This window comes from Dendropsophus ebraccatus, chromosome 3 (assembly GCF_027789765.1).
Source record: "Dendropsophus ebraccatus isolate aDenEbr1 chromosome 3, aDenEbr1.pat, whole genome shotgun sequence".
NCBI classification, from domain to species: domain Eukaryota; kingdom Metazoa; phylum Chordata; class Amphibia; order Anura; family Hylidae; genus Dendropsophus; species Dendropsophus ebraccatus.
This window is the reverse complement of record NC_091456.1, coordinates 83,842,440-83,854,683: the sequence shown is the minus strand read 5'-3', so window position 1 is coordinate 83,854,683 and position 12,244 is coordinate 83,842,440. Positions and strand designations below refer to the sequence as shown.

The following is a 12,244-nucleotide window of genomic DNA, read 5'->3' as shown; positions in this document are numbered from 1 at the left end:
GCCTCGTAGCCAAACCCAAACACTCGGTATTCAACTCTCAGCATCTGAAAATTGGATGCCACCTTTGGGCTGCCAGGAAAACATGAATATAGGCTACGGCTGTATATACATGTTTTCTAGGCACTTCTACGGTGGCATCTAACTTCTCCAGATGCTCGGTGTTGAATGCTGAGTGTTCGAGTTTAGCCACCTGGCTAAACCTGGACACTTTTCTGAAGTTCGCTCAACACTTATCACCTGTCAGCTGACATCTTCAGTGATTTGTAAAAACCGTTTGTGGCAGGATAAAAACCATGATTAGAGGGAGCGAAGGCTATAAAAATGTATGGAAATTATGAAACTTTGGACAGCGCCAGCCCAGTACATCCTAGTTCTCTTCTCTGGGCCCCAAAAAGCTCACTCCCACCAATACCCTGGCCATCACTCTCTCTCTCTGTGGTCTCACTGCCGTATAAAATATAGCCTTTGCAAACCGTCATCGCCCTTTCCCTCCACTCAAGACCTTCTGATAGCTTAACCTCATCCATATTTATACCTCAAAATATGTGATTTTTTTTTCTCTCCCGCTTAGGCTCTATACCCTATCCTCGGCCCATTTGAGTTACTCTGTCTAAGAGGTACCTCTTCTAAGGGCCCTATATTAGATATTTTTATTTCTCAGGGTATGACCAGTGGCAGCAGCAGAACTAGCAATGAAGATGGGAAAGGTGAAAGTACAAGTGGTTGTGATGGTGCTGGTGTTAGCAACACGCGTGGAAACAGGGTGCAGCTACCTGTAAGATCCAGGGGTCATGTTTACACCAGGCAGTCCAGGAATGGTTAACACAGAGTTCTAACTCCACATTAGCCATCTGTCAACTGGTTGTTCTAGGCTCTGTGGGGTCACTTGCACATGAGGGCTAAATAAATCTTACTCCTGTCTGTCCTAAGTCCTGTGAGGTCCCTGAGGCCGCTGTTACAACAACATGCGACATTTTTTGCAGTGAAAAAATGTGTGATTTTCAGGTGTTTTTTGCAGCTATATACCTCCTATAGTCCCATTATTGTTTTAATGCGGTTTGTTTAAGATTTGGTTTGGATGAACCTGAATTTTGTAGCAAAGTTCAGTGAACCTGCTGAACCAAACTTTTGAAAAGTTTATTAATTTTTAAGAAAAATTTTTTACAACTTACTATTGAATTGAAAACACAGAAAGGCTATGTTCACACAATGTTAAAATTTAGTGAATGGACATCATTTAATGGCAAATAACAGCAATTATTTGCCTTTAAATGGTGGCCATTTCATTTCTGCCCCTTTACAGCAAGGTCATTGTTCAGTTTTAGTGAAAATTTTTAGAGCAAGCAATTTTGATTGTCTCCTCCAATGTGCTTAAAACAAAAATGTATGTCTGAAATAATATTGCCAACCTTTTTTTTTTTAAAACAAATTGAAGCCTATTCTGGGATCTGAATTAATTCACGCTCTCAGTACAGATTACAACATTCAGACAAGACTCAAAAACAGTCAGACCAGATCAGACTGTTAGTTTAATCAGAACCAAGGCCAGACCATAAAATAATTTTAGATCCCAGGCTAGACTGCTCCCTTAGTTACCAGCCAATTTTAAGCCTTAATAACCAAGCGATGTTCTTAGTTTTTGGTCACCTTCTATGGTGCCTAGTTTAAACTTTCCTCCATCCTCATAGCCATTATCTCCCAAAACACAGCATACTCCTCATTTAGGTGCATCCCCACCAGTAGTGGATTATAATAGGGGCGTTTTGGGCAGCAGCCAGGGGCCCTGAGCTCCTGGGGGGCCCATGACCACCCAAAAAGACTTATACTTTCAGTGGTGTACTGTCTCCTGGCTACACTTCCGCCATGATTTGCAAAAAATCACAGTTTGATTATGCACAAATCAGGACATCATGATATTATCTATCCTGTACTATGAACGCCAGGCTAGTGCTGCCATATTTACAGTGGGGTGGGGGGCCCAGGCTTGGTGAACAGCCCGGGGCCTATGGTAAAGTTAATCCGCCCCTGATCCCCACTATCCTAGAGAATGTAAGCTGATAGATAAGTTAGCCCAGTTGTTTATTATTTGAAACCCCTCTTTCTTATAGCAGCTCTTTAGCCACTTGTTTACCTTAATGTCCTGCTGCCTCTCTGGTGTGCCATGTGGAACAGGTAATATTTCAGCAAATATTATCTTAGAGATAATATTACAATGAAGTCCCTGAAATCGTTTTAATGGATCCTCCACCTACCTATAACTTTATCATATGTGCCAACGTGTACCATTACCACCGGGCTTCACCACCCCCGCCCAGCAGCCTTCTGTCTCCCAGGTAGTTTTTTGCAAATTTTCCTGATGCATTCTTCTGAATGCTCATTGTGGCCCGACGGCTCTCTTATGAATACAGCCGCAGGTACGGCACGTGACCCATGGCTCTATTGATTCCTATGGAGCGTCGGAAAGACCCAAGTACACTGGAAAAGTTGGATGGCTTGATACAGCGATAGGGGAAAGATAGGGAAAGATAGAGGATAAGGGAATTTTTTCAGGAATATCTCTTTATATGTATTGAATAAGTGACTCACTTTTCTACTGTATGCACAATTATTATATCTGTAAATAAATGTAAAATGTTATCACCCACCACCACTCAGCACTGTGGACGTTCCCAAAAATTTCCCTTTTTACCTTTCTCCAGAAGATGCTGGGAGTTGGAACTGCCTTTACTTCACAAGATAAATAAACTTGAGCTCCAGTTACATTGTGAATCTTTTTAGGTGCCACAGTTATCACAGGAGCTAAATGGAAAGAGAGAAAATTATTGAGTCAACATGTTGACACTTATACTTAACTTCAATCTTATTTAGAGAGTAACAGAATTATACAGACACACACTACAAAAGTAAGTACATGAGACTGTAATATCATAAATTCAGACAAAAACAACTGCAAAAACAAAAATTAAAAAAAAATTATATATATTGACTTGATGTTGCATAGCCCTAGCTATATTCTGTTGGCAATAAGAATGGTGGTGATAAAAAGAGAGGTATGTGGTCACAGGAGGCAGCCATTATTAGTTGCCAAAAAGGTATTCAGCTCCCTTTTTGAATTATTAACACGCTATGGATGCAGCTGCGCAGCTATGTATATACATTGTGAAAATATAATATTCCTTCTTCAGCCTATTTACAGTATATTAGGTTATGAATCACAGGAAGTAGATGTCATGTTTTACTAAGCAAAACAGCTACATTCTACATTAAGCCTCATTCACACACTCTTTTTGTGGCGTACATATACCTTAAAAAAAAAGCATGAGCCATTTTTATGCAGATTTATTTGTTTTGATGCTGTCCCCCCCCCCCCCCCCAATTAGTGTGTGTGAGTACATGCAATATCTTTTTCCATAGTTTTAAATGGAGCACATTATTAGATTCAAAATACAGTTAAGTTTTATAAATATTCATTGTGTTTGGCTTTTATTTTACTGTATGTGAACATAGCCTCAGTGAGTGGTCTTTCTGTGGTGTCCTATATGATTATGTGATCTCTTAACAGAAGAATTTATTTAGAAGAATCTGAATGTGGAAAAAAGGCTACAATGCACCTAAAAATGTGACATGTTTACACATGAATTTATTAGGCAGGAAGAAAATCACTTGAGGCCTATGGGAGAAAATCACCACAAATGTTACGCTAAGTTTCTGAAAACTGCTATTGACCCAAACACTGAAAACACAAACAAAATTGTCTAAAAAAAAACAAACAAACAAACAAACATAAAAAACAATGAGGTATTGTGTTTATGTATTTATTTCCCTACTGACATATAGCTAACATCTGGCTGCATGGTGTAATGGCTTTTTTCTGGATCCCACAAAAAGCAGAAGTATAAGTCTTTTCATTATATTTACCTTTCCTTTTAAATCCAATCTTATTTGTGGCTCAAAACTGCCATGTGTATCGGCAGTCTAAGGCTATGTCCCCACAATGTAAAAATACAGGCATATAATGTCCGCTATTGCAAAACAACAGCCATTTGTACTGATCATGATCATTAATAACAGCCATTGTTTTGTAACAACTGCCATTATTTGCCCTTATTTTTTTACATTGTGGGAACATAGCCTTAAAGGGGTTATCCACCTAAGAGCTAAAAAATAAAATGCTAGCTGACCTTTCTCACCAAGTCCCCCTGAGTGTTTTGAGCCATCTCCTGTCTTTCTAGCTGCTGGCATTTCTGATTTACAAGTTGTTCTAAAAGCCAATCTATATCCAAGATAGGAAACTACATTTCCCATTATGCATCTCCCTGATTGGTCCGTTGGCGTACTCGCCCCCTTAGCTTTCTTTCTTGCACACTGCTGTTATTATTATTGCACAGCAAACACAGGACTGTTTTCTTTCACTGATTTTGCATCACATCACCCCAGTATGTATTTCATTGTAGCTGATGATGTAGCAGAGCTGACACGCGCATAGTGCAGCTGAGCTGACGTGCGCATGGTGTAGCTATGTGCTGCATAATGGGCATCTGTATACCAGGGGTATAGTGCAGATGTGGATCTACGCTTCCTGATTGTGAATGAAAAAAATAGAGTTCCATCCAGACTCCATACATAAAACTTACAATATACAGATCTGTGACACAAAGACAGGTACGTAAACTACAAAAACAGGTAATGAACTTTTCATATAACAGAAATCAAGGCTCAGGGACACATATAAGTCTATGGAAGCAGCACTTTTTCTAGCTGTGATCAGAAGCATAGAGATGATGCAGATGATATCTCCAAGTCAATAGACAGCTAACCCGGCCCCTAGAGAGGAGATCACATGTCCTATGTCTACAAAGGGAAAGGGGAAGAGGGAGCAGCCTGTTGTCAGAGTGGACATGGACATAGAGAAAATAATTTTAGATGTCCACAGCAGGTAAATATAAGAAGAAAAACAGGGAAAGGGTGCAAGATAGGCTATACATGTAAATTAGACATAGGGTGGTATTAGGAAGGAGGTTTGTTTAGAATATTGATTATATTTGTTGACAGGTGGTGCCTTACTGCAAGATCCCCCTCCATCGTGAGAATGTAGGGGTCGAGGCCACTTAATTTTCTTGGCACACCACTTTTTCTATTCAGGAGATTTACAGTGAAAAGTAACTCAGCCCTATAAGGCTATGTTCACACTATGTATGAGACCGGCCGTTCAGTGACCCGGCACTTAAGTACCGCCCGGATGATCTTTACGGCTGCAGGGTTCTGATGCTGGCGCATCAGCGCGCGCCCGCAACAGAACCTCCCACAGCACACAATGAAGCAAGCGGCCGGAGCCGCTCGCTTCATTGTGTGAACTGACAGGGTTTCCTGCGGCCGCAATTCAATGAATGTCAGTTATTTGTGGGGCCGCACGGGATCCCGGCCGAAGCGTATACATTGGGAAAAAAAAGTATTTAGTCAGTCACCAATAGTGCTTCCACTTAAAAAGATGAGAGGCGTCTGTAATTTACATCATAGGTAGACCTCAACTATGGGAGACAAAATGAGAAAACAAATTCAGAAAATCACATTGTCTGATTTTGTAAGAATTTATTTGCAAATTATGGTGGAAAATAAGTATTTGGTCAGTAACAAAATTTCATCTCAATACTTTGTTATATATCCTTTGTTGGCAATGACAGAGGTCAAACGTTTTCTGTAAGTTTTCACAAGGTTGGCACACACTGTTGTTGGTATGTTGGTCCATTCCTCCGTGCAGATCTCCTCTAGAGCAGTGATGTTTTGGGGCTGTCGCTTGGCAACACGGACTTTCAACTCCCTCCAAAGGTTTTCTATAGGGTTGAGATCTGGAGACTGGCTAGGCCACTCCAGGACCTTGAAATGCTTCTTGCGAAGCCACTCCTTCGTTGCCCTGGCGGTGTGCTTTGGATCATTGTCATGTTGAAAGACCCAGCCACGTTTCATCTTCAATGCCCTTGCTGATGGAAGGAGGTTTGCATTCAAAATCTCACAATACATGGCCCCATTCATTCTTTCATGTACCCGGATCAGTCGTCCTGGCCCCATTGCAGAGAAACAGCCCCAAAGCATGATGTTTCCACCCCCATGCTTTACAGTAGGTATGGTGTTTGATGGATGCAACTCAGTATTCTTTTTCCTCCAAACACGACAAGTTGTGTTTCTACCAAACAGTTCCACTTTGGTTTCATCAGACCATAGGACATTCTCCCAATACTCTTCTGGATCATCCAAATGCTCTCTAGCAAACTTCAGACGGGCCCGGACATATACTGGCTTAAGCAGTGGGACACGTCTGGCACTGCAGGATCTGAGTCCCTGGCGGCGTAGTGTGTTACTGATGGTAGGCTTTGTTACATAGGTCCCAGCTCTCTGCAGTTCATTTACTAGGTCCCCCCGCAGGGTTCTGGGATTTTTGCTCACCGTTCTTGTGATCATTTTGACCCCACGGGGTGAGATTTTGCGTAGAGCCCCAGATCGAGGGAGATTATCAGTGGTCTTGTATGTCTTCCATTTTCTAATTATTGCTCCCACAGTTGATTTCTTCACTCCAAGCTGGTTGCCTATTGCAGATTCAGTCTTCCCAGCCTGGTGCAGGGCTACAATTTTGTTTCTGGTGTCCTTTGACAGCTCTTTGGTCTTCACCATAGTGGAGTTTGGAGTCTGACTGTTTGAGGGTGTGCACAGGTGTCTTTTTAGACTGATAACAAGTTTAAACAGGTACCATTACTACAGGTAATGAGTGGAGGAAAGAGGAGACTATTAAAGAAGTTGCAGGTCTGTGAGAGCTAGAAATCTTGATTGTTTGTAGGTGACCAAATACTTATTTTCCACCATAATTTGCAAATAAATTCTTCCAAAATCAGACAATGTGATTTTCGGGATTTGTTTTCTCATTTTGTTTCTCATAGTTGAGGTCTACCTATGATGTAAATTACAGATGCCTCTCATCTTTTTAAGTGGAAGAACTTGCACTATTGGTGACTGACTAAATACTTTTTTTTCCCCACTGTACCATGTGTCTATACACTCCGGCCGGGATCCCATAGAAATGTAGGAAATGTTCCACACTGGATAGCAAAGTACAGCTGTTGTTGCTGATGGCAACAACGGCCGTACTTTTACGTAGTGTGAACATAGCCTAAAAGTGATTGAGGCTGAGTTGTGGAGGGAAGAGTTCTCACTGTGCTACAAAGATTTTTTGTTACTTAGTGGGGAAAACCACTTCAACATAGTATAAACCATACATCATAGTATAACTGTAAGGCCAGTTATTGCTGATAAGTCATATGGCCATTACCCACCTCATTTGGGTACGATTTCATCCAAATGCTCAAATTGTTCCAAGACCCTTCTTTTCCAATGGTACAATTAAAGTATGGCTAAACCTTCAAACATTCAACTCCCACCAATTCATCTTTTGAGCCCTACAATTACAGCTCAAAAATGGTACAGCCCTGGGAGTGGGCGTTCAGACAAATGAACCGCTAATCAGTGTAAGCAGGTGCAAACATAGGTCTGCTTATATTGATTTCTATGTGAGCAGGCTTATCTGGTTCCCTCATCCATATATAAATTATTTAGATAAAAGAATGACAGAAAAAGACATAATGAGCTTCAGACTCTGTTCACGTCATTTTTCAGTACATTAGTGGTATACGTCGACAACCTGTCAAAAAGTATATGTTGATATATATCACAGTGGACCCATTAAGTTTAACAGACTGAACATTGTACATTTTCCCTAATGAATATTCTGTGGGACTCAGAGATGTGGTCTGCTGTGCTTCTGCACAAAAAATATATGTTCAGGGAATGGAAATGCAGTCACTAGTAGTCTGCATTCAGTCCATTGAATTTAGTGGATCCAAGACGTGAACACAGCCTTAGCATCATATGTCGAATGTTGTTTCTCTTACAGCTTATTATGTAAGCAACCTGTCCCAGTACCCCTCTGTTCAGCACTGAGAAGGCTGTTATATGGTTTCTGCGGCTACACAAAATTATATTCCAGATGAATTATGGCACAACAATAGAATACAGAAAAATAGCAAAGAGAAGCATTACTGGTGACACCCTGGTGTTTCTCTATTACTCTAGTGAATGACAGTGGCACAGTATGGCATGTTCTGTTGGTATACTGTATGCACATGGAATAATGAGCGATACACACAGGAGCCAGGACTCCTGCAGATACTTTGACAGCTGTAAGAGGTCACATCATTTTTGCAAAATAGATGTGAAGGAAAGAAAGACCATCTGTTAAAAGACAAGTCTTCTGCAAATTTGCCATTGAAACAAGTATATCTGCATCTGTAAGTGCCTAATTGACTGTGCTGGAAGATGATGCCGCTCAGACAAAATCCCTAAATTATTCCCCTTGAGACTAGGCATTAATACCTGCCAAGTGCCGGCTGGCCTCCTTTGTTGTCTGTGTGACTGCTTGTATCCTACAGCAATCTAAGCATATCCCGAGATATCTTCAAGAACTGGGTTTTAACAATTACAAAAGTAGATAGATAGATGATAATTAGATAGATAGGAGATAGACACATACAGTAGATAGAGATAGATAGAGGATAGATAGATAGATAACAGATAGAGATATAGATATTGTTTTTGCTTATGTTTAATATATTTATTCATTTTAATAAAGTAATTAAATACCTAGCAATGGGCAAAGATGTAAATACATCAATAACTCTTCCTACCCTCCCATCCTTTCTACTATAAACATTTGGCTAGGAGATGTCTACTGTAGTGTATATCAGTTGGAGATACATGACACACAACAGTTTTTAACAGTCAAAGTACAGTGTCCCTGAGCTGCTGCACCAGCCACTTTCTAGTGCATAATTGTCGAGTGGTTGCATAACTGTATTTGGGTATTGTAAATTGCTACTAAAATCTTGCTTCTTTATTCTTTAGGGTAATTAAAGCATATTACAAAGTTATATAACTTTTTAATGTGTTTTAACTGCCTTAAAGCAACTCTGTACACACTTTGTGACCCCCCCCCCCCCAACTACTTATACCTTCTTGTACCTCATGAGAAGTATTTTCTGTTGGTGTCTTTATCAAGGCTGGTTGTGCTTTCCAGAGGCCAAAAATCATAATTTAGCTGAGGTGTAGCCGTGTCAAAGAGGCGTGGCCTAGAGCGATCATGCCCTAGGCCAGCACTGCCTGTGTGGTGTTGGTCTTCGTCTCCCACTGCCTCCCGTTCCGCCCTCTGTCCGGCCGCACAGTGTTAGCTGTAAGTGCGCATGCACCGCCTCCTGACCCCCTGGCGCCGCTGCAATGACGTAGCCGGGTCCACGCCACCTCTGTGGTGTGTCCTCTCTGCATCGGCCCCACCCCGTGGTTGTGGCGCGACCGGCCTTCTCCAACTACCTTGGTGCGTCATTGTGCCTGCGCGGGATAGGCGCACAATGGTACATGTGCAAAAAAGAGGACAAGCTGATTCTAGCAGCGAGCAGCTCCATGGTATGTGTGTGTGTGTGTGTGGGGGGGGGGCAGTGATAGGCAGGAGAGGCGGGGAAGGGCCTGGCACGTCACTACCATGGGGTGGGGAAGACGCAGAGAGGACACACCACAGGGGCAGTGTGGACCCGGCTATGTCATTGCAGCGGCACCGGGGGGGAGGGTTCAGAAGGCGGCGCATGTGCGCAGAGGGCGGAACGGGAGGCAGGGGAGATGGAGGGGAGATTTTCAGCATCTGAAAAGCACAACCAACGTTGATAAAGATACCAGCAGAAAGGACTTTTCATCGGCTACAAGAAGTGGGTACAGAGTCGCTTAAAAAAAAAAAAAAAAAGTTGTCCTTTAACAGGGGAGGAATCAGGAAGGGCTCTATTACACCAACAGATTATCTGACAGATTTTTTTTTTTAGGAAAAGCCAGGAATGTACTATAAACAGGGAACAGGTAACAGAAAAGACTCTCCTTTTCAAATTAATTCCTGGCTTTGGCTTAAAAAAAAATCTGTCAGATAATCTATTGATGTAATAGGGTCCTAAAAGCGTGGCTAAGGGCAGCAAAATGTGCACAATGAGGGATTTATTATTTATCATCCCCACTCCCAATAAGTTAGCAAAAAGTCACAGATTTTCACACAAACCAGCTGAGAGCAGCCACAAATCGTCCAGATACATTACCAAAAAGTCACAGATTTTTACACAAACCAGCTGAGAGCAAGCATAAATCTTCCAGCTTTCTCCATCTAGCCCAGGGGCGTTCTGAAAGTGAAGGGAGGCAGGGAGAGAGGCACAACAGGCCAAGGGCACTGTAGCTCTTGGCCATGCCAGTTTGACTACATTGATTTGTTGAAGTTGTTTTCTTCTAAATACCGGCACCGGGAGATTTCACGCTGCGAGTTTGCAGCTAAATCCACTGCGAATCACATACTGTCAGTTTCAAAAGGTTAAGATACTTGCAGTGGAATTTTTATGCCTAAATACCGCCACCCCTTAACCTGTTACGGCCCGGTGAATACTTTACCAGTGCTGGGAATCGCAGTGGATTTTGCAATGTGTGAACAGGCAGTGCTTTGAAGAATGGCCCATGCGAATAAGATCACCACGCCGAGCAGATAAAATTATAAGCAGTTAAAAAACTATAAGAACTCTAGTTTCCCAACAATGTGTTTCTATTATTCAATTAAATGTGCAAAAGACTAAATAAGATCAATTGCTCCTTTATTATGGAGCGCATAAGTAAAGAGAGTAATGGTGCATTTACACAGACAGATTTATCTGACAGATCTTTGAAGCCAAAACCAGGAACAGACTATAAACAGGGATCAGGTCATAAAGGAAAGGCTGAGATTTCTCCTCTTTTCAAATCCATTCCTGGCTTTGGCTTCCAAAATCTGTCAGATAAATCTTTCTGTGTAAATGCACCCTAATGCAAAGCAATAATTGATCATATTGGTAGTACAGTGGACTCTTTTGCACTTCTTAGGATGCCATCCTTGTATCTGGTGCACATGACATCAACATGCACTGTATCAGTTAACCCCTTAAGGACAGAGCTTGAAATGGCCTTAATGACAGAGACAAATTTTATGAATATGACCAGTGTCACTTTATTCATTAATAACTTCGGGATGCTTTTACCTATCCGGCTGATTCTGAGATTGCTTTCTCGTGACATATTGAACTTTACATTTCTGGTAAATTGGAGTCGATACTCATAACGAATCTTTATGAAAAAAAAAACAAATAACGTGAAAAAATGCATTTTTCCAACTTTGAAACTTTTTTGCTTATACAGAAAGTGGTTAAACCACATAAATTATATATTAAATAGCATTAGCAACATGTCTACTTTATGTTGGCGGCATTTATTAAACGATCTTTCATTTTTTTAGACAATAGGAAGCTTAAAACATTAGCAGCAAATTTCCAAATTTTCAGTAAAATTTCAAAATCTGATATTTTTAGGGACCTGTTCAGGTTTAAAGTGTATTTGAGGCCCCTTTATGTTAGAAAGCCCCACAAAGCACCCCATTTCAGAAACTACACCCCCACACTCTGCAAAAGCATATCCAGATAGTTTTTTAACCCTTTAGGGGAGTCACAGAAATAAAAGCTAAGTGTGTAAGAAATTTGAAAATTTTCATTTTCTGTGCAGAGATTTTATTGTAATCCAATATTTTTCATAATTATAAACCTATTACCAGAGAAATGCACCCCAATATTGATTGCTCCGTTTCTGCAGTTTATAGAAATACCCCATATGTGGCCCTATTGCGCTATTTGACGCAACCACAAGCCTCAGATATAAAGGAGTGCCTAGTGAATTTCAACGCCTCCGTTATATTTGGTCATTTTTGACCGTACCACTTCAGGTTGGCAGAGGCTCTGGGGTGCCAAAACCTAAAAAACACCCCTAAAGGGACACCTTTTAGAAAACTACACCCCTCAAGGAATGTAACAAGGGGTGCGGTGAGCATCTGGACCCCACAGGTGCTTCACAGATTTTCCGAACAATATGGCGTGAAAAAAGAAAAATTTATTTTTTACACGTTGTTCTAGCCTTCAATTTTTCATTTTCTTAAAGGGACAAGAGGAAAAAAAAGACACAAAATGTGTAGCGCAGTTTCTCCCGAACACGGAAAAACCCCACATGTGGCGATAAAGCGCCAAGGGGGCGCAGGACGAGCCTCCAAAGTTAAGAAGCGCCAATTGGCTTTTGGAAGCTGAATTTCACTGGAAAGGATTTCAAG

The 12,244-nt window shown here is 41.3% G+C and overlaps 1 protein-coding gene across 1 annotated transcript in view; it reads right to left on the bottom strand.

Moving 5' to 3' along the window:
* The window catches only part of IGFBPL1 (insulin like growth factor binding protein like 1), a 40,549-nt gene that overhangs the window by 6,614 nt on the left and 21,691 nt on the right, over window positions 1–12,244 (bottom strand). Inside the window, exon 2 of the mRNA XM_069964326.1 lies at window positions 2,690–2,799. Coding sequence (XP_069820427.1) covers window positions 2,690–2,799 — 110 coding nt within the window. The remainder of the gene's footprint in view (window positions 1–2,689; window positions 2,800–12,244) is intronic.